At 36.6% G+C, this 27,649-nt stretch overlaps 1 protein-coding gene across 3 annotated transcripts in view; it reads right to left on the bottom strand.

The window, feature by feature from the left end:
- Positions 1 to 27,649, bottom strand: part of TMOD3 (tropomodulin 3) — an 83,080-nt gene that overhangs the window by 40,725 nt on the left and 14,706 nt on the right. For all 3 annotated transcript variants that reach the window (XM_079129985.1, XM_079129986.1, XM_079129984.1), the window contains 2 exons: positions 9,557 to 9,756; positions 1,274 to 1,430 (listed from right to left, as the gene is read on the bottom strand). In XM_079129985.1, the coding sequence (XP_078986111.1) occupies positions 1,274 to 1,430; positions 9,557 to 9,682 (283 nt within the window). In that variant the 5' untranslated portion in view covers positions 9,683 to 9,756. The remainder of the gene's footprint in view (positions 1 to 1,273; positions 1,431 to 9,556; positions 9,757 to 27,649) is intronic.

Here is a 27,649-nt window from a genome sequence, read left to right as displayed (position 1 = left end):
TTGGACACAAACCTCTCTCTCTAAAGAAAGAGCAGAGGGGCAGTGAGAGGTGATAAATAATTTTTTTTAAAAAATATTTTTAGTTGTAGATGGACATGCTACCTTTATTTTTATGTGGTGCTGAGAATCAAATCCAGTGCCTTACACGTGCTAGGCAAGGGCTCTACCACTGAGCCTCAATCCCAGCTGTGGGTGATAGAAAATTTTGAAAAGAACCTGATACAGACCTTATAGATAACCTATTCTGTATTGTTAGAAGCAAGAATGCTAAAATGAATTTTCTAGGTTCTCTTTAAACTATGACACAAAGCTCTGGCCAAAATTCTTAAAAAGGGCTACCTTTCCAAATAAGAAGCCAAAAGTCTTACTAGGAAAAAAATACTATCCCTTTCCTCCTGCCTGGACCATAACAGACTCAGATATAAAAATAGTGTCCATAGAGCTGATCTTTGGCTCTGCTAGGCTGCATCCATTTTCCAGTATTCTATGCATGATATCTCAAACAAGAGTGCAGGCAGAGTTTGGTTTTCTAGGCTCAACTGTATTCTGACCAACTGTGAATGCCAAGAAACTTCTCCCATTTCATTTAAGTGCTACCATATAGAGAACATTAAAAAACAGTGTAAGCCAGGCACAGTGGTGCTAGCAACTTAATGAGACTGTCTTGACGAAAAATAAAAAAGGGTTGGGGATGTAGCTCAGTAGCAGAGTGCCACATCCTGGTTTCAATTCCGAGTACCACAAAAAAAAGAAAAAGAAGAAGAAAAAGAAAAAGAAAAAAAGGCTATTCTCAAGTCTCCACTGAGGATAGATAAGATCAGACACGGCAATGGGAAGGAGTTGACCTAGAAAAATTTCCTGAAATTAGTGATTAGGAAGCACTAGTGAAGGATGCTAAAGGAAGATATCTTTAAAAAAGGATCTTTGAAAATATGCATGACAATTTTTAACATTTGCACTCTGTAATTCACTAGTGAATTTGGTATAAAAATTTACCACAGCACTCTTTCAGATTTCTGACATTAGAAAATTAGGGAGGATCACAAAAAAATCATTGTGCAAAATCTCACAAGTCATTAAGAAAAAACTCATTGGCAAAATTGATAAAAATGTAAGTAAAGGGTTTTAACTGCATGATAAATTTTTAAATCAACAGTATCATGTCTTTAAAAGTTATGAATGGTGTACCTCTAAAAACAAGATTTTCTCCTATCTACCTATATAAAGAAAAATCCAATGCCATCAAATAATGACTTCAAAATTCTGGGCTTACCTTTTTTTTCTCCAGTGTAGGGCACATAGTCTTCCCTGTCCTTTTGCTCCAATGCTTCCTTCTCCAGATAAGAAAGGAGGTGTTCTCTATCAAAAGGCCCTGTGGCAGACTTTGACGTCTGGTTCTTTTGCCGGAACCCTGCAGGCAAAAGGGCGTTCTGCCAAAGAGAATATATTGGCCATTATTAGTACCAAGAATGGCAATACTATAGGTTTCCATATATTTCCCATATAAGAGAATTACAGACTAGAATGTGATGTAGGCATTAAACCTCACTGCAGGATTTTAAGGCAGTAATATAAAAGTGCTCCAAAGGAAGAAGTTGTTGTTTTTGAAAATAGACAATTCATTTACATTATTGTTAAAATACGCAACTACGTATTTTCAGAAAGTATTCAACTAGCAGGAAACACCCTTTAGTTTTTAAGTGTTCAGGGATTGTAATAAAAAGTCATTTTCTTAATATTTAAAAACTGCTAGGCAATTATGTATTAAAACTAATTCTATCACAAACGATTTTTAAATGACTATACACAACATTCCCTCCTAATGACTTCCATTTAATCAGACCTTCTCATGATATATATAGGAATATAGGATATCAGGAGAGTAATGTTCACTTATTTTGCATAGACATAATATGAATGCTTCCACTTTTGTGTGTTTGTATAGCGTATACATGAGCACTAGGATGTACTTGCAACAATTACTGTCATTGCTGCTCAAGGCCCAAGGCATTCCTAAGATACAGCCAGATACAAATTTAGCGTCCTTGGGTTTCGTGTGGACACAGCCTTTTTGAGTAGATGGACTGAGAGTGGGGGTTAGAGGGAAGAAAGATGATGGATTAAAGTTGTCTCTTACAGTTCCTACTCTGAATTTTCACTAAGAAATAACACAGGATGACAAGATAAAGAAAGCCTCATCTTTTTGTTTATCAAAAACCAGAGATAAGAATGCCTTGAGTCCTATTTCTGATATTCTTTTCCTCTACAAATGAAAGGCGGCCAGAGAAGTCACACAAAAGGCCCAACCCTCTTTTGTAACACCTCCTAATATTGGCAATGATGCTGAATCTCATGGTACTACAGGACAACTTTTCATTATAAAGGTTGCTCTTACAGCTGGGCACAGTGGTGCAGACCTGTAATCCCAGAGAATTGAGGGGCTGAGGCAGGAGGATCCCAAGTTCAAGGCTAGTCTCAGCAACTCAGCAAGATTTTGTCTCAAAAAAAAAAAAAAAAAAGGCCTGGGAATGTAGCTCTGTGGTAAAGTGCTTATTGGTTCAATCCCTAGTACCAAAGAAGTAAAATAAAATAAAATAAAAAAATAAAGGGTAATCTTACATAGATAATTATAATAGAAAATGTTCACAACTGTGCATTTATACCTAGTTATAAATGTTTATGACTAAAAAATACAGCACTTCAACTCTGGCCATTTGCCAAGATAATAATTTTCATAAAATTCATATTGGTATTCTCCTTAATGTAATGACAGTTCTCATTACATAGAAGGCTGACCTATAAAGATAAGCCACAAAGGAGGTCTGTCTGTTCCTGTATGTATTTATAATACAAAATTATCTATGGGACTGATAAAAGAAAAACAAGATTTCTACTTTAGACTTTGAAATCAAGATAAGAATGTTATATGAAGACTCCATTCCCAATCTATCTGTAAATCCTATCCATTTTCACTTTGTTAAGAACTCAATCATGGTTTTCCCATTTCTAACATCATTACTTTGATCCAAACTGATCTAAGCTTGCCTAGAATGTTACATTAGCGTCCCAAATGATCTCCCTGGATCAGATGCCCCATCCTCCTCATTCCTCACTCCTACTCCCTCATCTGTTACCTTAACCTCATCTCATATATTCTCTCCATTCTAGTCAGACTAGATATGCCCCCCCCCCCCGTCTTTGTGATATACTTCCTTCTGTCACAAGGCCTTATGTGTACCTAGAAGACCATCCATCTTTTTTGCTTCTCATTTTTTCAAAACTTATTTTTATTATAAACAAATGGGATACATGTTGTTTCTATTTGTACATGAAGTAAAGGCATACCCTTTGTATAATCATATGTTTACAAAGGGTAATGGTGTTTGATTCATTCTGTTATTTTCTCCTCACCCCCCACCCCTCCCACCCCTCTTTTCCCTCTATACAGTCCCTCCTTCTTCCATTCTTGCCCGCCTCCCACCCCCCATTATGTGTCATCATCCTCTTATCAGCAAGATCATTCGTCCTTTGCTTTTTTGAGATTGGCTTATCTCACTTAGCATGATACTCTCCAATTTCATCCATTTGCCTACAAATGCCATAATTTTATTATTCTTTATGGCTGAGTAATATTCCATTGTATATAAATACCATAGTTTTTTATCCATTCATCAATTGAATCTAGGTTGGTTCCACAATCTGGCTATTGTGAATTGAGCAGCTATGAACATTGATGTGTCTGTATCTCTGTAGTATGCTGATTTTAAGTCCTTTGGGTATAGGCCAAGGAGTGGGACAGATGGGTCAAATGGTGGTTCCATTCCAAGCTTTCTGAGGAATCTCCACACTGCTTTCCAAAGTGGCTGCACTAATTTGCAACCACACCAGCAATGTATGAGTGTACCTTTTTCCCCACATCCTCGCCAACACCTATTGCTGCTTGTATTCTTGATAATCGCCATTCTAATTGGGGTGAGATGGACTCTTAGGGTAGTTTTGATTTGCATTTCTCTTATTACTAGAGATGTTGAACATTTTTTCATATGTCTGTTGATTGCTTGTAGATCTCCTGTGAAGTGTCTGTTCATTTCCTTAGCCCATTTATTGATTGAATTATTTGTATTCTTGGTGTAGAGTTTTTTGAGTTCTTTATATGTTCTGGAGATTAGTGCTCTATCTGAAGTATGAGTGGCAAAGATTTTCTCCCACTCTGTAGGCTCTCTCTTCACATTACTGATAGTTTCCTTTGTTGAGAGAAAGTCTTTTAGTTTGAATCTATCCCAGTTATTGATTCTTGCTTTATTTCTTGTGCTATGGGAGTTCTGTTAAGGAAGTCTGATCCTGGGCCGACATGTTGAAGATTTGGACCTACTTTTTCTTCTATAAGATGCAGGGTCTCTGGTCTGATTTCAAGGTCCTTGATACATTGTGAGTTGATTTTTGTGCAGGGTGAGAGATAGGGGTTTAGTTTCATTCTGTTGCATATGGATTTCCAGTTTTCCCCAGCACCATTTGTTGAAGAGGCTATCTTTTCTCCATTGCATATTTTTGGCACCTGTGTCCAGTATGAGAAAATTGTATTTATTTGGGTTTGTGTCCGTGTCCTCTATTCTGTACCATTGATCTACCTGCCTATTTTGGTGCCAATACCATGCTGTTTTTGTTACTATTGCTTTGTAGTATAGTTGAAGTCCTGGTATTGCAATACCCTCTGCTTCATTCTTCCTGCTAAGGATTGCTTTAGCTATTCTGGGTTTCTTATTCTTCCAGATGAATTTCATGATTGCTTGCTCTATTTCTGTAAGGTACATCATTGGGATTTTAATTGGAATTGCACTGAATCTGTACAGCACTTTTGGTAGTATGGCCATTTTGACAATATTAATTCTGCCTATCCAAGAACATGGGAGATCTTTCCATCTTCTAAGGTCTTCCTCAATTTCTTTCTTCAATGTATTGTAGAGATCTTTTACCTCTTGGTTAGATTGATGCCCAAGTTTTTTTTTTTTTTTTTTTGAGGCTATTGCAAATGGAGTTGTTTTCCTCATTTCCCTTTCAGATGTTTCATTGCTTGTGTATAAAAATGCTTTAGATTTATGTGTGTTGATTTTATAGCCTGCTATTTTGCTGAATTCATTGATGAGGTCTGGAAGTTTTCTGGAGGAGTGTTTTGGATCCTCTAAATATAGAATCACGTCATCAGCAAATAGTGACAGCTTAAGTTCTTCTGTTCCTATTCATATCCCTTTAAGTTCTTAGTCTGTCTAACTGCTCTGGCTAGTATTTCAAGGACGATGTTGAATAGAAGTGGTGAAAGAGGACATCCCTGTCTCATTCCCGTTTTTAAAGGAAACGGTTTCAGTTTTTCTCCATTAAGAATGATGTTGGCCATGGGCTTAGCATAAATAGCCATTACAATGTTCAGGTATGTTCCTACTATCCCTATTTTTCTAGTGTTTTGAGCATGAAGGGATGTTGTATTTTGTCGAACGCTTTTTCTGCATCGATTGAAATAACCATATGATTCTTATCCTTAAGTCTACTGACATGATGGATTAGGTTTATTGATTTACGGATGTTAAACCATCCTTGCATTCCAGGGATGAACCCCACTTGATCGTGGTGCACGATTTTCTTAATATATTTTTGGATACGGTTTGCCAGTGCTTCTCATTTTTAATACTGCAGCTACATGCCCACAAGGAAGCTTTTCCTACCTGTCATTGTGACTCAGAGTTCCTAGTGTTCATCATTCTTCTAATATGGTATATTTGATTTAAGTCTAAATCCCCCCATTCCTGCACAGTGAGGGCAAATATTACATTTGTTTTGTTCACTCTTGTATCTCTGAGTCTAGTATACTATACTATACTATGTGTATACTAGATCTATAGGTTGTCCCCACCCCACCCCAAACATTTAATAAGTACAGATTTTAGAATACTCTTAAAGAAAAATGCTCAATGGGCTGGGGTTGCAGCTCAGTGGTAGCGTGCTTGCATGGGGCACTGGGTTCAATCTTTAGCAGCACATAAATAAGTAAAATAAATAAAACATTGTGTCCATCTACAACGAAAAAAATTAAAAAAGAAAAGATGCTCACTGAGGCAAATTAATAAAGAAGTTATTTTCTTCCTACATCAGTAAAGCACATGTATTGCTATTTTATGGTTGTGGTAGTAATGGTGTTGCATTATACCACCTGCCTGCTCAAGCCCCTATGGAACACACAGTTTTAAAATGTTAGCTGAAATCCTGGCTCCTTAAATAATCTTTGACCACAAAGTAAAATGACAGCTCACTGGTTTCAGAGGTTATATATAAACCCATATATTAAGCTTCATTAGAAATATATTCTATAAAATTAAAAAATAAAAAAAAAGAAATATATTCTAATCAAGTTAATAGATCATAATTACTTAACAAACTAACGTGTCTCCCTTGAAGAATTTTTTTTCCCCCCAGTGCTAGGGATCAAACTCAGGGCCTTGTGCATGCTAGGCAAATGATCTACCACTGAGTCACAATCCCAATTCCTTGTAGTGTAATTTTGTTGTAGCAATATACTCCCAGCCCTGGAAATGAATAAAATAGCTTTTACCTGTGCTGGCTGTTTTTTGGAAATAGATGTTTTATGAAACTATAGTGAGTTATCAAATACATACATATAACTACAGCATAAGAACAATAAAATAGCCCTTTAAAATATAACAAGATGCCATTCATATCTTCATATGCTCTTATCCTACCCTTTGAGACTTGGTAAGCTACAGTGTCTCCAGCTGAAGCAGCTACAACTACCCTTGCCCTCTTTTCCCATTCAGTACTTTACTTGAACTCTCAAAAAACACTACCTGACAAGTGGCATGCTGTCAATAAACATCACTGCTTTTCTGGTCTTGACTAATAGAATCTGAGGATGAAGGAGTTTCAAATGGGGTTGGGGAATGTACAAAATACATTCAGAGATTAGAGCTCAACTCCCCCCATACAAGAAATAGGCCAAGGATTTGCAAATAAGAAAATATAAGTAATCAGACTTTAGACTGATACTACAGTGCATGAGTTCAAGAGGGGACTCACTGCGGTTTAATAGAAAGACTGCCAGATCCTAGACACCAATCAGGCAGTGAAGAATCTAGTTTCAGTTCTTTCCCTAACTGTAATACTGAGGCAAGTCACTTCTTTTGTCTCACATTTGTAAAATAGAGGGCAGGGACTAGACTGTTTTTCAACCAGGGGCTTTTTTACTTCCTAGAGGACAAATACTTGGTAATGTCTGAGAACATTTTTGCTTGTTAAACTGGGGGTTGGAGTATTAAATTGCATTTTTTATTTTCTGTATTTTATAATGCTTTGACATCTTAGGGACTTTGCCAATCCTCTAGAGATGGCCACTCCCAGTGCCAGCTAATTTCTAGAGATAGCAATAATCCCTCCTTCTGCCCAACCCTCCAACTTTCATATGCAAACCAGTCAATCTAGGCCCCAGGACCCCAATAATCTCTTACCTAACTCTTACACTTCAAGCCAATATTTCCCCTGCCCTAAGCACACCAGGGCCAGGTACTAGACAACTAAAGACTGATTCTATAGCCTGGAGCCTTCACCTCAGAAATCACAATAAAGGCCCTGGGCCATTGTTGCTCCTTTCTCTTTCTTCTTCCTGACCAAACAGGGTGCTTCCTCATGTGTCCCTGCAAGTACTGCCTCCAGCTCTTGGGAACCGCACATAGTTGTTTCTCTGTGTCTGTCATTTTACCACACCTGATTAAAACAATACCTCAGGTATAGTTCAAAACAGGGGTGGGATGGGCAGTTTGCCATTGGCATGTACTGAGCTAAGGCTGCTGTTAAATATTCTGTGATATATAGGGCAGTTCCTCACAACAAAAAAATTATCCATTCCCAAATGTCAATAGTGCCAAGGTTGAAAAAACCTAGATTACGCTGCTGAGCATGTTGGCACACAACTGTAATCCCAGTGACTCAGGAGGCTGAAGCAGGAGGATCCCAAGTTCAAGGTCAGCCTCAGCAACTAAGCATTCCTGGTTTCAATCCCAGTACCAAAAACAAAAACGAAAACAACCTAGACTACATAAACTTGTGTGTTCTTTCCAATTCTAAAACCATTGATTAAAGAGAGTTAGATTGAACTGCCTATAGGACACAGTAATAAGACACGATAGAAACAGTACAATTTTTCTGAATAACTCCTCAGTCTTAGGCATACTGACGATTTTTCCTTATAATACTGATTATGGTCAAGGGAATCTGACCTATGGAAGTGTGGCTGTGGTATAGTACATGCTTAGCATACCCTAGCAAACTCTACGTCAATTCTTTTTTTTGTTTGTTTTGTTTTGTTTTTGGTACTAGGGGTTGAACTCAGGGACACATAACCACTGAGCCACATCCCCGGCCCTTTTTATTTTTTATTTTGAGACAGGGTCTTGCTAAGTTGCTTAGGGCCTCACTAAGTTACTGAGGCTGGCTTTGAACTTGCAATCCTCCTGCCTCAGCTTCCCAAGTTCCTGGGATTACAGGTGTATGCCACTGTACTTGGTTTACCTCAATTCTTAAATGGCACTTAAAATCAATGGCTGGGCATAAAGAAATATGTGGTAAATTCTAGCAAATAACCAATATTTTTAGGTTCTCTCCTGCTGCCTGTCCCCTTGTGCAATGTGTAAAACAAATAACATTTACTTTGCAAATTAAAACATGTATACCCATGGAAACACCTTTGACTTACAATAGTTCAACTTTAAGATGGTGCAGAAAGTGAACCGAATACAATCATTCTGCTTTTCACCTTCGGTACAGTATTTAATAAATTACATGAGATAGTCAACATTTTATTATAAAACAGGCTCTGTATTACATAACTTGCTCAACTGTAGACTAAAGTGTTCTGAGCATTTTAAAGTAGGCTAGGCAAAGTTATGATGTTTAAAAAGTTAGGTGTATTAAAGGCATTTTGCCATAATATTTACAACTTAAGACGTAGGGAATAACACCCAAATATCAATTTTTAGATCTGCTCCACAGTTAACTGTTGTACTGCCGAGAGGCTACTCAGATCTATTCTACCAATGACTACAAACATGCCCTTTGGTCAGCATCTCTCAGCAAGGTAACAATTAGGTTTAAGGTCACGAAGAACCTTCTAAAGGCACTGTACACTGGAGTCATCTTGCTATAGAGGCTCTGAAGAGACAGAAGAGATCAGTATATAAAAGAGCTGATCATCTGCTAAACTTAATCAAAAACATTCTTTCCTGCACAAAGAGAAAAGATTTCTTAGAGGAGAAATAAATTCAGGAGATGTTCAAACGCAGTAATGCTAGAGATGATAGTTTAGAATAGTCATGTCATAAAGATGTGGAGGCAGAACTGGAGGAACTGGAGAGGAAGCAAAAAGCAAGTGCATCTGGATAAAGAAGAGGAAGAGAGCTCCAAAAAAAGGCATGAGAAAACAAACTGATAAAAGGCAGTTACTTTGTTCCAAAGGGTTGAAGAGTTATTTCATTTCTCTTCCTCAGCTAGAACCTACCTCAGGGTCAAGATCGTCCAGCACAGTTTCTAGTTGTTTCAGTTCTACTTCTGACAGATTCCCAAGAAGTTCATCTTCATCCAGGTCCTTGTACTTTTCTAAGTCCTTCCGGAATGGCAATGCCATGATCTGCAGTGTAGGAAGTCACTTGATTTTTGATATTCAATATAGTCAGAAGTGATTTTGACTTTTTCTTAAAGCTATGAAGAAACAAAAACATTTTAAATATTATGTTATCTCATATGTGTGACATCTATTATTCTGACAAGTAAAATGCTACTTCCATGTGTCATATATTGTTTAATCATGTATCGCATGCTACTCTTAATCATTCATTTTTTGTTGGCAAAATAATCAACTGGGAAAAAACAGGAGAGAATAGATACACTGAAACCGTTATTTGTGGCTCAGTGGTAGAGCACTTGCCTGGCACGTGTGAGGCACTGGGTTTGATTCTCAGCACTACATAAAAATAAAGGTAATGTCCATCTACAACTGAAAAAATATTTAACAACAACAACAAAACCCCAGATACTTGATAGATTTTAGATAACTGATAATTAGATAATTTTAGATAATTTTCTGATAACTGAATTTTTGGAACGAAATTATTATATATTCCAAAATAAATTTATTTCCATTGGTGACTTCAAATTATTCTACCAGAGTATTTTGCTTCAGCATATGTTTAAGGTACATAAGTTTTAGTATAATCTATTTAGGAGAAAAATAAAACAATATTAATCAATATTAAAACAGAGAGAATATTAATGTGCTCCCCATGGAGGGAATGGTCTCTTGCAACTAGAAAGAAACATCTTTTGAAAAGGTACATTTGAAAATATTTTCTTGAGCTGAGTGTGTTGACACTTGTCTGTAATCCCAGCAACTGGGGAGGCTGAAGAAGGAGGACTGTTCACAAGTTCAAGGCCAGCCCCAGAAACTCAGCAAGGCCCTAAGCAACTTAGTGAGATCCTGTCTCAAATAAAAAATAAAAAGGGCTAGGGATGTGGCTCAGTGATAAAGCACCCTCTGGGTTCAATCCCAGTAACAAAAAAGAAAAAAGAAAAAAAAAATTTCCTGAAAAGGTATTTTAAGTACAGCATTCTGAAAATGTTTCAGAGATATACTCAAAATCATACTAAGATATCATACTAAAATATGCCACTGACTGGCAGGGATAGGCAGGAAATCCTGCCTACAAGAGTGGGAGAACCTTCCCCTTTCCTTATGGTGAAGCTCTTCTAAATAGCTGTGAAATTAGTAAACGAGCAGCATCTCTCTAGATACAACAGGACTGTTCTACGGGAAAGGATATTTAGCAAAATGTCACATGCAAAATGGGAAGTAAAAAATCAAGTACTTCTATAAATTCTAGCCATGTATATAAACTGTCTCACAAAATGTTTCTGTGGGAATAAGAAATAATCCTTGCCTGGGGAAGAAGATCAAGCAAATGTCATGCACATGTACAAATATGGTATAATGAATCTCACTATTATATATAATTATAATTCAGCAACAAAATTTCAAAAGTAAAAATAAAAAAAAGGAATAATCCTTGGACTTAGTGATTTAATTTTTTCTAGGCTGAAAATGCCCACTACTTCAAAATTTAATGGATGTCCTCTGCTACCTCTTTCCTCCAACTTTCCCAATTTGACATTTAACTAATATATCTCCCTCTACGAACCAATAACATTAAGGACCCTTTTATGTGTTTTCATCTCCTCTGAACAGAACTGTTTTTACACCATATAAAAGAAAGGAAAGTTCAATTCAGGCATCTGATAGCAAGCAATCTGACTAGCATACGTTTTTGGTCCTGTAACAAGTCAATAAACAGAATTTACTTATGCGGATGTTAAATTGCAAGCATTTTGTTTAACTTCACAAGACAAGCCTGGCTTACGCCTGTTCTACTGGGGACTCATCTGGTTAGCAATTGCCCTGAGTTTTTTCTTTTATTTTTTTGAACAAATCATTATCATTGTTGTCATTACTAAGATTGTTAAACCTTCACTTTGTGCTTCTAATTTTAAGACAGAAGGTTTACAAGTACTCTGAGATTTTTTTTTCTATTAAAATAATACAGTCTATTTTGTAGATTCATTGGAAGGTACTGATCATTCAATGAAGGGCAATGCAGGGGAAGTTTGAAGAAAGGCTCACTTTTTTTTAGAGCAGTGGTCCTCCACCTGTAGAGTGCAACAAAATCATGTGTCAATGTTTTTTTAAAATGAGAATTTATAGTAAAGCAGTCAATACCATATTCCCATCAACAGCAATTTAGTATGAGCAGAAAACATTAGTTAATATTAGGATCCACATTTTTTTCTTTAAAAGGGGCTTATAAATTATGAATGTTTGGGCGGGGGTTATAGTTCAGTTGTAGAGCACTTGCCTAGCATGTATGAGGCACTAGGTTTGATCCTCAGCATAACATAAAAATAAACAAATAAAATAAAGGCATTGTGTCCATTTACAACTAAAAAAAATTTTTTTAAAATTATGAATGTTTGGGAAACATTGTTCTACGTTCCTTAACCAATCTCTACCTATATTCTTCTAGTTTTATATTTTTATAGAGTAAGGTCTTGACTCTGTGTTAAAAAAACAACTGTAGAATTACATGAGTCAGCAATCTGTTTTCTTAATATCTGAGTTATCAGCCCCATTTCATCACCATTTTTATAAGGTGGGCTTGTGGTTTCCAGACCCTTATGTGTTCTGTCTTCTATGCACATGTGTGATCCTATTATCCTCTGGTTCTAAAACCTCATATAGTTTCATATATTACCCGTAACAGGTTTAGGCAAACTATAGTCAGTGGGCAAAATCTGGCCTTCTGTTTTTGTAAATGAATACCTTATTGTACAATTGTACAATGGCTAAAGAATTTTCCCCAAAAAATGACTAGAAAAATAACTGTAAAATAATAGTAATATAACTAAAGAAAGTAGTAAGCATGTAGGTATAAGAAAATGAAGTTCATCAAGACAGATTTGGCTGTTTGTTAAACCATGAGGGGGCCATGGTGTTCCGACCACAGTTGCCTGGCCGGTTCCCATAAGTTAAGCCCTTGGTACAGACAAGCAGCAGGTGACCAAAACCTGATGGCATTCAACATTTATATCACCCATTGATTTACCTTATTTTTCTTCATGTTCATCAAGTAATCTATTTAAAACTTAGTTACTCATGTAGCTTTCCTCACTGTAAATTAGTAGACATTGTGGCTTGTCTTTTATAAGTATGGTTAGTATTGGTTAATTTTTAAAGAGATTAGGGTCCTGTTGGTAGATTGATATTGGAACTCTGTAAAAATAAAGTTGTGGACCACCATGTGAAATCCTATCCCAGGACTGGCTGGCCAGCTACCATCTAAATGCACCACTCAACCTCACTTCAAATTGTTCAAATGAATAATTACACTATTAGAGTTAGTCGGTCACCTGCCTCAATTGCTAGACACTAAGCACCTTGCAGGGCATAGATTCTCTTCTTGCAAATGGGTTTCCACTCATAACTAAGCCAAATTTTATTTAATTAAGTCATGTATTATTCTCTACTTTCTCTTCTTCCCTTCCATCTTCCTCCCTCAGATAGCTAGTATTCTCTTGCTCCCTTAACTCTATTTTCTCTTATCAAAAATAAATAGGGAATGAGAATTAATGTTTGATACTGTTGCTAATTCTTTCTGGTTTCTACATGATTCACTTTTCTTTCCTATTGTCAACCTATTTTGGTTTGGTATAACAACTTTTACTTTAATTGATCTCCAGTTAAAGTAAAAGCAAAACAAAAAAATACCTGATCATCAGTCTTTGGACCTCTGAAATTAAATACACTTGATGAAAACTTGATTTTAAGAAATGAGTTTCCTCCTCATGCCTCATCTTGGCCCACTTCGGCTGTAGGAGGCCTACCCTTTATACACATTTGTTTCAAGATTATGTCTTCTGGTTTCTCCTGGTACTCGTGGGTACTAAGCTTTCTTTACTCTCAAGATCAGACATTTTTTTCAGTCTCAAGACTTCTAGATGAATATCTGTTTTCCAATATATTTATTATTCATTTGACAAATATTTCTTAACATCTCCTGTGCCAAAAATTGACTTGTTCTAGACAACAGGAATAAGCAATAAGCAAGACAGACAATTTCCTCACTCTGATTTACCTTAATGATGGCATATGGATTAAAAAAAAAAAAAAAAAAAAAAAAGGAACAAAGAAACATGATAATACCTGATAGCAGTAAGTACTATAAGGAAAAAACTCAGAAAAATGCTATGAGGTAGAAGGTCAGGGAGGTTACTTTAAGTGGTTCAGACAGACTGTTGTGAAAAGTAACTTTTGAGCTAGGACTTGAAAGTCACTCATTTTGGTGACTCACTCGTCCTAGAACTGTGCTAAGAACAACAGTCTGGGTGAGAAACAGTGGTAACTTTACCTACAGTTGTGGCCATGCAGATGCAAAGAAGTGGACAAACATGACACATTTCAGGAGTACAGCCAAAATGACATGTTAATAGGCCTGTGTGAGAGGATAACAAGAAGAAGGCACTTGGGATGATTCCCAAGTCTATTTCCTTTAGTATTAAACAATATTTTTTATTATATGCCTGTTTTTTTCCTGAGGAGCTGAACATGAGCCTATGTAACCTATACTTCTAGGTCTGCTACAAAAAAATTTATTGGTTAATAGTTTCATATTGGTCTGTTTTGAGGTCCATATTATGAACTGTCCTAATGACATTTTTATGAACCTATATAAAAATAATCAATTAACTAAGCGAATGTAAAAACCAACCAAAAATTATGATAAAACATTCGCTGGCTATCCTTTAACATTTATAAGCTACACCAAAGCACTGTGTTTTTATTATCATTTTTGGTATCATCTTTTGCAAGGAGCTGAGTCTAAAATGAAGCAAAAAAAATATATATTTAAATATATATAATATATATTTAAATATAAAAAAATATATATTATATATATATTTTTTGTCCCAGGGATTGAACCCAGGGATGTTGGGGGCTGTGCCATGTTGATCACATCGGCAGCGAGGAGGTTAATTGACATAAGCACACTCAGGTGATTTATCGTCCACATACACAGTTTATGCGCATGTGTTCTCAAGCATCCTAATTGTGCCTGATCTTTGCATAAGAGGCGTGGCCCTGCTCTCCGCCTCCTGGAGGTGATATAAGCGTAGGCGGAGCGAGACAGAAAAAAAGCAGCTAGACACACGCGTAGCAGCTAGTAGAAGAAAAGACACATGCGCAGCAGCAGCCCGAGGGGAAAACACACAGCAGCAGCTAGCAGGAATAGGGCAAGAAGAAAGAAAGGAACACCGCGGCAGCTAGTAGAAAGAAGCAGCGGAAGGCAGATCACGGAGCGGAGAACTGAGACGCATCACTAGGGCACCTTAGGTAGACGTACCCTTAGTTCACAGGATGCAAGACTTTAAGGCGTAGCAAGTCTCTCTTCCTTTAAGCTCTAAGCAAAGCCTGTCTTTCTCTCAAAGTTTCTCTCTCTTAAGCAAAGTCTCTCTCTCCTCTCAAAGCAAGTAAACCTCATTTCCTCTATCCTCTATAAACAAGAAAGCAGTGCACTAAAGAGAAAGATAGAAGTGCCTCAGTTTCCACTCCACCACCCATAAGACCCGTGCAAGTTGTTGCTGCAGGCGGTGACAAATATCCATGGATTTTGTACCGCAAAGAGCCAGCAACACAGGGGCACTTGACCACTGAAGCCACAACCCCAGTCCTTTTTTTATTTTATTTAGAGAAAGGGTCTCACTGAGTTGCTTAGGGCTATATTAAGTTGCTGAGGTTGGCTTGGAACTCTTTTTTTTCTTTCCTTTTTTTTTTTTTTTTTTTTTTTTTTTTTTGTGGTGCTCGGGATTGAACCCAGGGCCTTGGGCTTGCAAGGCAAGCACTCTACCAACTGAGCTATATCCCCAGCCCTCTGGCTTGGAACTCGTGATCCTCCTGCCTGACCACTAGGACTATAGGTGTGTGCCACAGTGCCCAGCCTTATTATGTTTTTTTGAAAAAGAATCAAACAACTGTTTCTAACTTGTTTTCTTTCCAATATTTTTAATATTTATTAGTCAAACTGCTGAAGAAAAGATGGTCATACATTTGTCACCCCACAATCATGGTGACTTCATAATGTAAGTAGCTGACTCTCTAATGCCGGGTCTCTGAGTTCCTCAACCTTTCCCTGATGGTCCAGTCCTCCAGCCTACCTCAGCCCCACATTTCCAGTTATCCTCTACTCTTTTTCAACATCAGTCAGTACATGTACACCTTCTTAACTCCCAAGGCCCTTGACTGTTTCTCTCTGGAACTCCATGGACAAACACCAATTCTGATTAAAACTAACTCTTCTACTTCTCATCAGCACCAGAATGGCAGATGAAGCTGGAGAAAAACACACAAATTGGCCATATTTTAAAATTCATCACAACTATCATCAGAGTACTGCCTCACAATTCTTCTGTTTCAAATCCTAGTCCAGTCACTCTTCCACTCTTGGATGACTTATCCCCCTTTTTCACCCTGGGTACTAGGTACTGAACCCAAGGGTGCTCTACCACTAAGCCACATTCCCAGACTTTTTTATTTTTTATTTTGAGACAAGGTCTCAACAAGTTGTAGAGGCTGACTTTGAACTTACAATCCTCCTTCCTCAAAATTCCAAGTCACTAGGTGTGTACCACATACCTGGCTTCCACCTCTTTTTTTCTCAAATCTTTAATGCTGTCTGCACCTTACTCTTTGATGAATACCTTACCCTTAATATTTCACTGAGTATATGTAAGCAATTGCAATAGCACATCCAAGCTCCTACCACATCTACCAACTTACCTGCATCTGTACCCATACACTCTACTTTCTCTCTTGCTTTCGTGGATAAACTGTCCAGACTCTTATCTAAAGCCAACCCTGCCTTTTGTAACCAGATACCATCCTTGTTCATTTGTACAAGATTACTCCAGTAATTGTGCTCTATCTTTACTGGATCATGTCCATTAGCACAGAGACTGAAAGGTATCACCCAAATTAAAAACAAGTTTTCTCTCAACTTCATATTCCTTTCCAAACACTACTCTGTCTTGGCTCCACTTGAGAGCAAAAGTCCTTTAACGAATCAACTATATTCAGTACTTCAAGTCCTCATTTTCTTGAATCTTTTCCAATCTGGCTTTCATTCCTATCCCTCACTTCATTCAAATTGACTTTGTCAGCAATGACCTGCATAGTTCCAAATCCAACTCTCAATTCTTAGCCGTCATCTCATGACAGCTATCAGAAGCAGCCCCTGATAATAAAACAATTTCCTCACTTAGTTTTGGGGTCAGTATTTTGGTCCTTCCTTATCTCCCTGGCTGCCCCATTTCATTCTGTTCTGTTAGTTCCTCTTCACCTTCCTCATCTTTAAATGTTAGAAAGCCTTCAGGACTTAGTTCCATGGTTCTCTTTCTACACTTACCCCTTGTGATTTCATATACTGACAAATCTCAAATTTGTGTCTCCAATCTGGACCCTTCTCCTCCACACTTAAAAATAACTTACCTACCTAGGCACAGTGGTGCACCCTATAATCCCAGTAATTTGGGAGGCTAAAGTAAGATTACAAATTTGAGGCCAGCCTGGGCAACCTAGTAAGGCCCTGTATTGAAACAAAAAAATAAAAAGGTCTGGCAATATAGTTCAGTGGCAAAGTACCCCCATTTGATCCCCTGTACTTCAAAAACAAAAAAAACAAAGAAAAAATCCTGAGATAATTGGACTCACAAGCAGTTGTGAAAAACAATAAAGAATTCCTTTCGCCAGTTCCCCATAATGGTAATATTTTGTAAAACTACAGAACCCCAATGAGGATACTGACCTTGACATAGTCCACTGATCTTATTCCAATTCTCCCAGTTTTACTTGTAAACATGCATACTTCATTAATTTAATTGTGTAGGTTCATATATCCACCACCACAGTGAAGATATCGAACAGTTTCAGCACATTAGGGATTCTTCTTGTTGCCCTTCCTCTCTAACCCCTAGTCCAAAACTCAAAAGAATGCCAATTCTAAGTACTGACAAAGACATGGAGCAACTAAAACCCTCATAAGTTGCTGGTGGAGTACAAACTGAATTAACTACTAAAAACTATTTTGGCAGTATCTGCAAAACGTAAACATACACGCACCATATTGACACTGAATTTCGTTCCTAGTTGTATACTAGTTGACTACTCATGTTCACAAAAAAAGAATGTACAAAATCTTCATAGCAGCTTTACTCATTAAATGCCTAAACTGGAAATGACCAGATGTTCATCAAGAGTGCACACAAATGAATTTATACAATGGAATATTACTTAGTTATAAAAAGCAAGTACTGATATGTACAAAAAGAATAAAGCTCATGTATTATGTTGGGAGAAATTAAAAAAACAATTAGGAAATAATACATACTACAAACTTTCATTTTATGAAATTCAAGAACAGGTATAATTAATCAATGGGTATGAAAATAATAATAGGGATATTGATTAGGTAGGGTCATTAGAGAACATTCTGGGATAATGAATCTATGATATATTCTTGAATTAGGTAGCAGTTACACAGGTATGTACAGATGTAGAAAATTCATTAAACTGTACATTTAAGACTTTCTCCCTTTTAAGTTGTATGTAAAAAATACTTAACACACGTTTGCTTTGTACAATTACATACATTTTATGTTAAAAATTAAGTTTCCACAAACTTGGAAAAGACTTTTTTCTGCAGCCATGATAATAAGTAGTCATCAAAAAATGATCAACAATTTGCCTTTGCAAGACCATCAGTCACTGTTAGCGGCTCACTTCAATAAACACTCCTGAGTGCCAGCTAAACAATCATAATCATCTGTCCATGACCAGCTGTCAACCCATGATGGTCTCTGAAATTTCCCCAACCCTGAGTTTCATACTTCCCCCAAATCCTTGGAAAAAACAAAACAAAACAAACAAACGAATGGTCTCTTTTGTTCAGACAAACTATGCCTGGCCAGAAGAACTCTTCCTTAAGAATAAGCATTAAATTTACGTTTAGCATTGTTGTTTCAGATATTGACTGTTGGTCTCATTATCTTTTCATGCTGAATAAAACTTAAAAAAAATTTTTTTTAGTTGTAGATGAATATAATACCTTTATTTTATTTATTTATTTACTTATTATTTATTTTTATGTAGTGCTGAGGATTGAACCCAGTGCCCCACATGTGTAAGGCAAGCGCTCTACCACTGAGTCACAACCCCAGTCCCTGAAGAAAACTTTTAGTGATTACATTTGTTTGTTTTTAAATAAACGTGCTTCATTTTGTTGTTCTTTGTGGCACTGGAGATGGAACCCAGGGGTACTCTCCCACTGAGCTACATCCCCAGTCCTTTTTTATTTTTTTCTTTTGAGACAGGGTCTCACTAAGTTGCCCAGGGTAGCCTCAAATTTGTGGTCCTTCTTGCCTCAGCCTCCCAAATCGCCAGGTCTATCATTAAGTCTGGCAAAAATGCTTCACTGTTGATATAACTAAATAGTGGTCAAGATTAAAATATTCCCTCTGGATAATATCCATGTGATTCTTTGAACTGAATATGGTTCGCTAGTCAATAATTTTGTAAGAAAAAAATAATTTCCTAAGTATCTGCTTTAAATTACTTTGGTAAAAATTTTTCGAATAGGGGGCTCTAGTTGTAGCTCAATGGTAGAGCGCGTGCCTAGCACGTGTGAGACACTGGGTTTGATCGTAAGCACCACATAAAAATAAATAAAATAAAGGTATTGTGTTCATCTACAACTAAATAAAAATTTTAAAAAAAATTTTTTTCAAATAAATATTCCTCTTTCTTTTTTGTTAAAATAATTATCTCTGCCTGGGATTTTAACATTTAAAACATCTAAATGCTCTATTATTTAATGTTAGGCTTGAGTTTCATTTCTGCTGTTTTGAGGAACATTCCCATTGATGGAGAAGGCTAAAGTAAAGAAAGACTTCCATTTATTCCTGAGATAGCTAAAGCACAGGTTGAATACAGGTATCTGTCAGAATAGTAGGGTGAATTCCTCAACTGCAAGGGAGTTTTCAGAGTCTCATAAGATCTCCCTGGGCTTCTCACAATGCCTGGTACCAGAGCAAACCTTGACCCTAAATGAATGCCTCGTCTCTATGCTGACAGGCTGTTGGTACTGAAGCAAGCTGTATGGTGGGAGAAAAAAAGACTCATGCAGTTGAAGAAAAGGAAAAGTCTCACAGGTTATATCCTCTTTACCAGTTTATGATTCTAAAAACACTAATTATAACCTAACAATTTACTCAGTGTCTGTCTTAGTCTATTAGAGCCGCTATGGCAAAATGCTATAAACTAGGTAGCTTTTATAAACACTAGTTTATAAACTAGTATTTTAAAATAAACATTAGTTCTCACAGTTCTGAAGGTTGGGAAGTCCAAGATCAAGAGGCCAGGAGATTCAGAGTCTGGTGAGGATCCACTTTCTGATTTACAGATGGTGGCTTCTAGCTGTGTGTCCTTATGAGGCAGAAGAGGCAAAGGCAGTGCTCTGGAATCTCTTTTATAAGGGCACTAATCCCATTCATGAGGGCTCTGCCCTCATTTCCAAATCACCTTCCAAAGGTCCCACTTCCTTAATACCAACACATTGGTGATTATGTTTTCAACAATGAATTTGGGGACAGAAGGAAGGGACACCAACATTCATACCACATTCAGTGTCTACCGCTTCTAAAGCATTACGCATACAGTATTTACCTTCCAAAAAAGAAAACTCATTTTGTTTTAGGTGTATATATTACATATTACTTTAATAGCAAATAAGACTTTTTTACATAAGCACATAAAAAATAAACTGAATGCTATATCTATCAATTTACTCTCTTTTCTAAAAGACAGTAAAAAGACAGTCAAAAAAAAAAAAAAAGCCTCAAAGACAGTGCTTTAAATGACTTTCCTGGTGTTCTTGAGAAGCAACGGTGGACCCAGATGTGGGCACTTCTGATATAAGCTGCTTTGCACACAGAAGTTTGAGAAAATGACGGCTGATTATTATGTGTAAAAGATACACAGAAACTAACCAACTCAAGTATGAGATTAAAGGAGCCCTGCCTTTGTTACTGATGCCATCTTGAATTTTTATTTTGTTTGTTTATTTTTGGTACTGGGGACTGAACTGAGCCTCATCTCCAGACTTTCTTATTTCTTATTTTGAGACAGGGTCTCACTAAGTTGCTTACGGCCTCACTAAGTTACTGAGACTGGCTTTAACCTTGTGATTCTCCTGAAGCACTAGGATTATCGATGTGTGCCACCATGCCCAGTTTATTTATTTATTTTTAATTTTTTGAGACAGAATCTTGCTAAGTTGCTAAGGATCTTACTAAATTGCTGAGACTAGCTTGGAAGATGTGATCCTCCTGCTGCAGCCTCCCCCAAATCACTGGTATAACAGACATGCATCATCACTGCAAGTGGCTGCCATTTTCAGTTTTTTAAAATGAGATCTGTAGATCCCAAAAGCACAAGGGAAGAATATTAAGTCTGAAGTCTAAAAGCAGAAAAACTTGTTAAGACCAGAACAAAGAAAGGAATTTAGAGACAGCATAGGGAGGACAATCTTAAGGAAGAAAGCAGTCAAAGTATTTCTGTGACTATTACAAGAAAATACTTAACAGGTTGCTCACGTCACTTCAGAAACAATCTTTCAATGAAACCCTATTGAGAGACTGTTCCCACGTGAGTAACCCACTTTCTTTTCTAGCTTAAAGCAACAAGCCAGTTCCTACTCCTATCCCACCTCCTCTTTTTTCCTTCTTGGTGGAGTTGGAGCATCAGAGATAAAGGTAAGGTCAGAGAGAGGAAGTTACCCTGTGCATACCAAAGATGAATGCCAAAACCGCCACACCCTGAGCATACCCAGTTTCTCAGTACCAGAAGTTTTCAGTTTTTTTTTTGAGGGGGAGGTTGTTTTTTTAATAGATTGGGTAGACCAGGAAATGATGAAGCTTTTCTAAAAGTTTGTTGTGAACTCAAAATATCTTAAAAAAGAAATGACATCATATGAACAAGTTTTCAGGGTAATAAAGTGACAGAGCTCTTTATCTCAATTGGTCAGCATGACTGGTAGCTCAGTGGCCTTAACAACAATAATCCATGACAGCCTTCTACCAGTCATGCTGTGGACCAAAAAAAAAAAAAAAAAGAGGTAGTTTGCAGGAAACTTATCAGTGCTCAACCATCAATCAAAACACTGAATCCATTCCAAATGCATAACATAGAGATTAATCTTAGGGTTTTCTTTCTCTCTCCCAAAGGGAAGTATTGCTATGACTCATTCTTCCTCTTGCAAGAACTCTTAATCCACCAAACTAGTAAGCACTGAACTATATACAAAATCCTAAAATAAACAAGGGCTAGGTCTAAAAGAAATCTTACTGAGAGCAAGACAAATTTTATGCAGTCAACAAAAGGTAATTATCTTTCCTTAGATTCATCCCTTCTGAATTTCTTGAGCTTCAAATGTGATTTTTGATTTTTTGTTTGATTTTGGCAGGGACTCTCTGAATTCTCAAACTTTCCTTTTTGTACTTTACCGATTTTTCCATCTTTAAATCAACATCTACTTGTATACATTTATTAAGTACCTATCTTGTTTAATGTACTCTCTTGGCGTTGGGTACAGGACTGGTAAGACATGGGGAAAAAAAAGAACCATGGGAATGAAAGAAAAAGATTTAAGAAAACTACATACAGCAGATTGTTTTCTCTTACCCCTTTATAAATGTTTCTTGAACTACAATTTAAGAGATCATAAAGCTCAAAGATACGGCACAAACATGGCACAGAAACTGTAACACTCAATTGTAGGTTTAAGTTCAATATAAGTACAAACTTAACACCTTTCATACATTGCTGTTGTCTCTGAATTTACAAGAGTGTTTACCAACAAAATTGGGGACACAGCAAAAATAAACCTGATTCTCCTCTGGGCCCTCTTCTGTCACCCTTTCATCCTAAGAACACAGCCTGAGTGGTGGCCTGAAAAGAAGCCATTACTAGGATGCCTCTTCTGTCTCCAATTCCTTTTTATAGTCAAAGATAAGTATGCAGAATCCTGTCTTCTAGCAATGCCATTTATCAACAATGTGTCACAATCATTGTTCAATTGAAAATGTGTTTACATAGAAATATATTCCCCCAAATGAAAAAATTTTGCTGGGAGAAAACCATTCAATGAAATGTGTCTGGATAAACATGTATATAACTATTGTTAGGTTGCCAGTGATACTGGGAGACTCACTGATTAGGAGTAAAAAAGGTATGAGATGCAGTGGAGGATGCCTGTAATTCCAGACACTCAGGAGGCTGAGGCAGGAGGATTCCAAGTTTAAGGCCTCAACAACTTAGCAAGACCCTGTCTCAAAAAAATAAATAAATAAATAAAAGGCCTGGGGATGTGGCTCAGTGGTAGAGCACCCCTGGGTTCAATCCCAAGTGCGCTCCTTAAAAAAACAAAAACAAGAGTTAAAAAGGCTTCAGAAAAGAATATTTTGAATGAAAGTTGTTCAAGCATTCTAGACACTTAATAAAGTCTTCAGTAAGCCATGGGAGAAAGTATTTTTTAAGGGATTACCAAAACTAATCTAAACCACCAAAATAAACCCATAAGATAAGGAAAGTATCAGAGAGGTTGTTTTTAATACAAAGATTTCACAAAGTGATTATGTAATAAATATACACAGTACACAGTTACTATTGTTATTTATGTTAACTATAAAATAATGGATGAACTTGGTCAAAATGTCAAACTGTACAGTAGATAAAGATCTAAACTAAATAGTTCTTAAAGTATCATACATTCTATCGGATTCTACTAGTGTTTTCATCCTTCCAGACCAGATTGGGTTTTTGAACCAGTAATTTCTCTTCTTTATAAAAAAAATCCTATTTTTTCCTTTTTTTGGGAGAGGGTGGGTCTAGATGAATCCTAATAGGGATAAGATATTACATTTTAAAAATTTAATGGGAAAATCTTCAGCCTTAGAGTTTAAGTTCTCAATTTTAACTGCACTATGTAAACTCAAACTTCCTATCTTTGCTAGAATAAAAAAATGTTCTACCTTTTGACTGCTTGATGAATACTCCAGAGCCCTTCTCTAAGACCTATAACAAGCCTAAATACCTAGCAGAACTTAATTACCATCAAAGGAGTAAAAACAAAAACAAAACCCAGAAAAAAAGCAAAATTCTTTGGGAGACAAAGCCTACCACTTAGTTCCTAGCATGAAACTAAGGTCAGCAGATTTGTGTACTTTAAAGTGCTCTGTGACTTTAATCAAGTTCATTGCTTCTCAGTTTCCTGAGCTAGATGAGGAATAGTAAATGTGGCACTGGTTCTAAGAACCAAATGTTCTATACCCATGACAAACACTACAAATTAAACAGCCTTTTACCACTGAGAACAGATTCTGCCTCAATCCTTAACACAGCCACTACCTACCTACAGGTGAGAATTAGCCAAGTGATGAAACCTATTCACTCTGTCCCTGGGCTCCACAGACTCAGCAACTTCTGGCTCTAAAGGAAATATCATTTAACTCAAAAAACTGACTTGCCCTCATTGCCAAGATGAACAACATGCAAGAAGAAAGAAAAAATATGAAAGCTGAATCATGCTAGATATGCAAAAAGAAAAAAAATTTTCAGTATGGTGACTTGAAAAACAACCAGAACTACATGAATTTTAAAAAGAAGGAAAGAAGTGAAAATGGGCCATTGTCATTAAGTAGTAAAGAAAAAAAATGGCAGTGTTATAACCATATTAATAAATGCTTTCCAGAAAACTGACCAAAGCAAATTTGTAGAGCCTATTTCCTATTCTCCCTTTAATTCCATAATAAAGTTTAAACTGTTTCTAGGAAAACATGAATTCTCAGTACATTATACATTGTAGGAATGAAAAATAAGTAAAACATAGGAATGAATGTAAAAAGGGTTTAAATACAAAATTAAGTATAAATTTTATTACTACAGTAAAAATACTAAAGTTAGCACATTCATTCCTACCTTGATGCTTATTTAATTTCTTCTTCTTCTTTTTTTTTTTTTTTTTTTTTGGTACTGGGAATTAAACCCAGGGACACTTTATCACTGAGCTACATCCCCAGCCCTTTTAATTTTTCATTTTGAACTGGATCTCACTAAGTTGCTGAGGCTGAACTAAGTTGCTTGAATGTGGTACTCCTAACTCCCAAATTGTTGGGATTACAGGTATGTGTTACCATGTTTGGCTATTTCATTTTCTCTTCTTAAAATAAATTTAAAAGTATCTAACTACTGTCTGCATTTTGACTACATTTTATAACCAAGAGGAGGACAGTACTAAAGATATTAGGGGAAAAAAAGACTTCAGATTAAGAAATACAGATTAGTAAAATGGATTTGGAACTTAGCAAAAGGGAACTTTGGGAAATTGTCTCCTAAAGACTTAATTTCAGGTGACATTCTAAGGAGTTTTGGAGGGATCCCCCACTCCATTATTCATTCATATTCATTCCTCAAATGTAGCCTACTTTTCTCCAGTGCAAGAAACCCTAACTATAAGGTCTTTTTAAACACTCAAGTTTTAAAAATAAGTGTTTTTACTCTGGAAGGATCTACAAGATTAGAAACAGGATAGCTGAGAATATAGAGTGCTATATTTCCAGTGGTACCTTATAAATGTTTTATCATGTTCATTTATTAATTTTTCATTTGAAGGACAATTCAATAGTCTGTTGCATTTTGATGATGACTATCGGAAAAAAAAGGAACAACAAATAAAAATAAAAATTAAAAAAAAAAGAAAAAGAAAACCAGGAGCAAATATTGGTTCTGACTTTTGAATTATGCACACCACAACCTGGTAGTAGTAAAAAGTGCTCTGGTGGAAAGAACAAAACAAGAGTCATTAACCATGAAACAATCCTATTGAAAAAATTTCAGGGGCTGGAGACGTAGCTTACTGGTAGAGTGCATGCTTAGCCAGCTTGAGGTCCTGCAATACCCAGCACTAGAGAAAATATGTTAAAAAAAAAAAAAATTAACATTTAAAAAAAACAAACTATCTATGCAATCAACAACAAAAAATCATTTAGAGATACAAAACTATGTATTTTCCCGGGTTCCACAGCTTGTGACCAAAGGCTCTATTTAACTGAAACTCTGAAACAGTTTTGGGGTGTTTTTTTTGTTTTTGTTTTTGCTTGTCTTCCTCAAGACCTCTTCCCTAAGGAAATGTCAAGAGAAACAACAATACTTCAAAGCCCTATGTCTCTACACACTACCCCTTCCCAAGCTTCCAGTGTTAGAGAAATTTCTGGAACCTCATAAAGAGAGGAAACAGAAACATTGTTTTATCAAGCTCTCTTTCCCAGGCTCCAAACAAAATTCCTTGCTTGTATGACTCTGAACTCCTGTTTTCCTACTCCAGTCTCCAGTGCATCTTGCCTATAGTCACCTAAATTACCTTTTAAAACATTTGACTCTTTAGAAAATTTTCTTGTTAGGTGTTTTAGGTGAATTTGGTAAAACAAAAGCAAAAACAAAAACAAAACAAATACCCATTGCTACTAAGAATCATCAGGAATCCTCTCATCAGGCCAACTTCCTCAGTTTACCCTCACTGGCTGTCTCACTTATTCTCATGAGAAGTAGTATACACCTCTTTTCAATAATCCTCTCTACCTCCAAATGTCATTTCTCCATTCTATCTAAACTCTGCACAATTTAAAGATAGCTCAAGTCTGTTCTTTTCAAAGCCTCTCCTAGCTCCTCCCACCCCATGTTTTTTCTTTGAAAATCAGTAATGCTCAGGGTGTACTAGTTAGCCTCATTATTTGTCATTGATGCATGTGTCTGGTATACCAGATGGTATGAATGTACTTTCCTTGACAGACAATGCTTCACTCCTACAGAGTAAAGGCATTTCATACACATCTTCAGAGACACTTGTATCTTTTTTAGAGATAACACTGGTATTACTCTAACCAATTCAGAGGCCTGGGGACATACCAAGCTTTGTTATTACGAATTATTTTCGAATTAACAGGAGAAGCAGTTATAATAGGTATTTGAAGAGGGATAAGCATACTGTTTGTATCTTGATGCTTCCTGGAGGTGGTCAGGGAATACAGTACCACTCAAAGAGATTTGATAACCCCTGAAATTATAGTACAATTCTCATTAGGTGGGATGAAAGTATACACTGACCATCTAAAGAAAAGAGAATAAGCAAGGTCCCTGTCAATACCAGAACAAAAATGAGGCCATTCTTCAGGAAAATGGCACTCCCCTTATCACCATGACCCTGGGTCCCAACCATAGAGAATCTCATGCTTGATGAGGTACTATAATATCCTATCCACAATGAATAAAGAAAACAAAAACCAACAGACAGGACACTTGTAAGTAACCATATGGCAGCCAGGAGTAACATCCACACAACTTACCACAAGTGATCTTGGGAACAGAAAGGAAAAAGAGCAAGATACTTGTCTTCTCCTAGACCAAAGACAGCATTGAAGAGTTTTTGCTAAGAAAGGTAATTTGTATCATTAAATTGTATACTTACTAAGACATGGATGAATTTTATGGTATGTAATTTATGCCTTGATAAAACTGTTTTTCAAAAAAACCAATTCAGGGACTTAAGCTGGAGTGTTTGCATGTGGAAAAGTACTAACAGGTTATCATGTGGGGTTTGTATTGAAGGTTTCAAGACAGAAGGCACAAAACATCTGGCATAAAAGTGGAAATTTCTCATAGTATTAACTCAGAAGAGTTCATTATAAATGATAAAAAAAAAAACACTGAAATGTAGCCTCTGAAAAAACATATTGGGGGGATGGGGAAAAGGTTGATCAAAGGTTGATCTAAGTGTGGCTGAGGTTGTGGCTCAGTGGTAGAGCACTTGCCCAGCATGTGTGAGGCACTGGGTTCGATTCTCAGCACCACATATAAATAGATGAATAAAATAAATAAATAGATAAG

Source organism: Sciurus vulgaris, assembly GCF_902686455.1.
Source record: "Sciurus vulgaris genome assembly, chromosome: 2".
NCBI lineage: Eukaryota > Metazoa > Chordata > Mammalia > Rodentia > Sciuridae > Sciurus > Sciurus vulgaris.
This window is presented reverse-complemented; position numbering and strand designations above follow the sequence as displayed.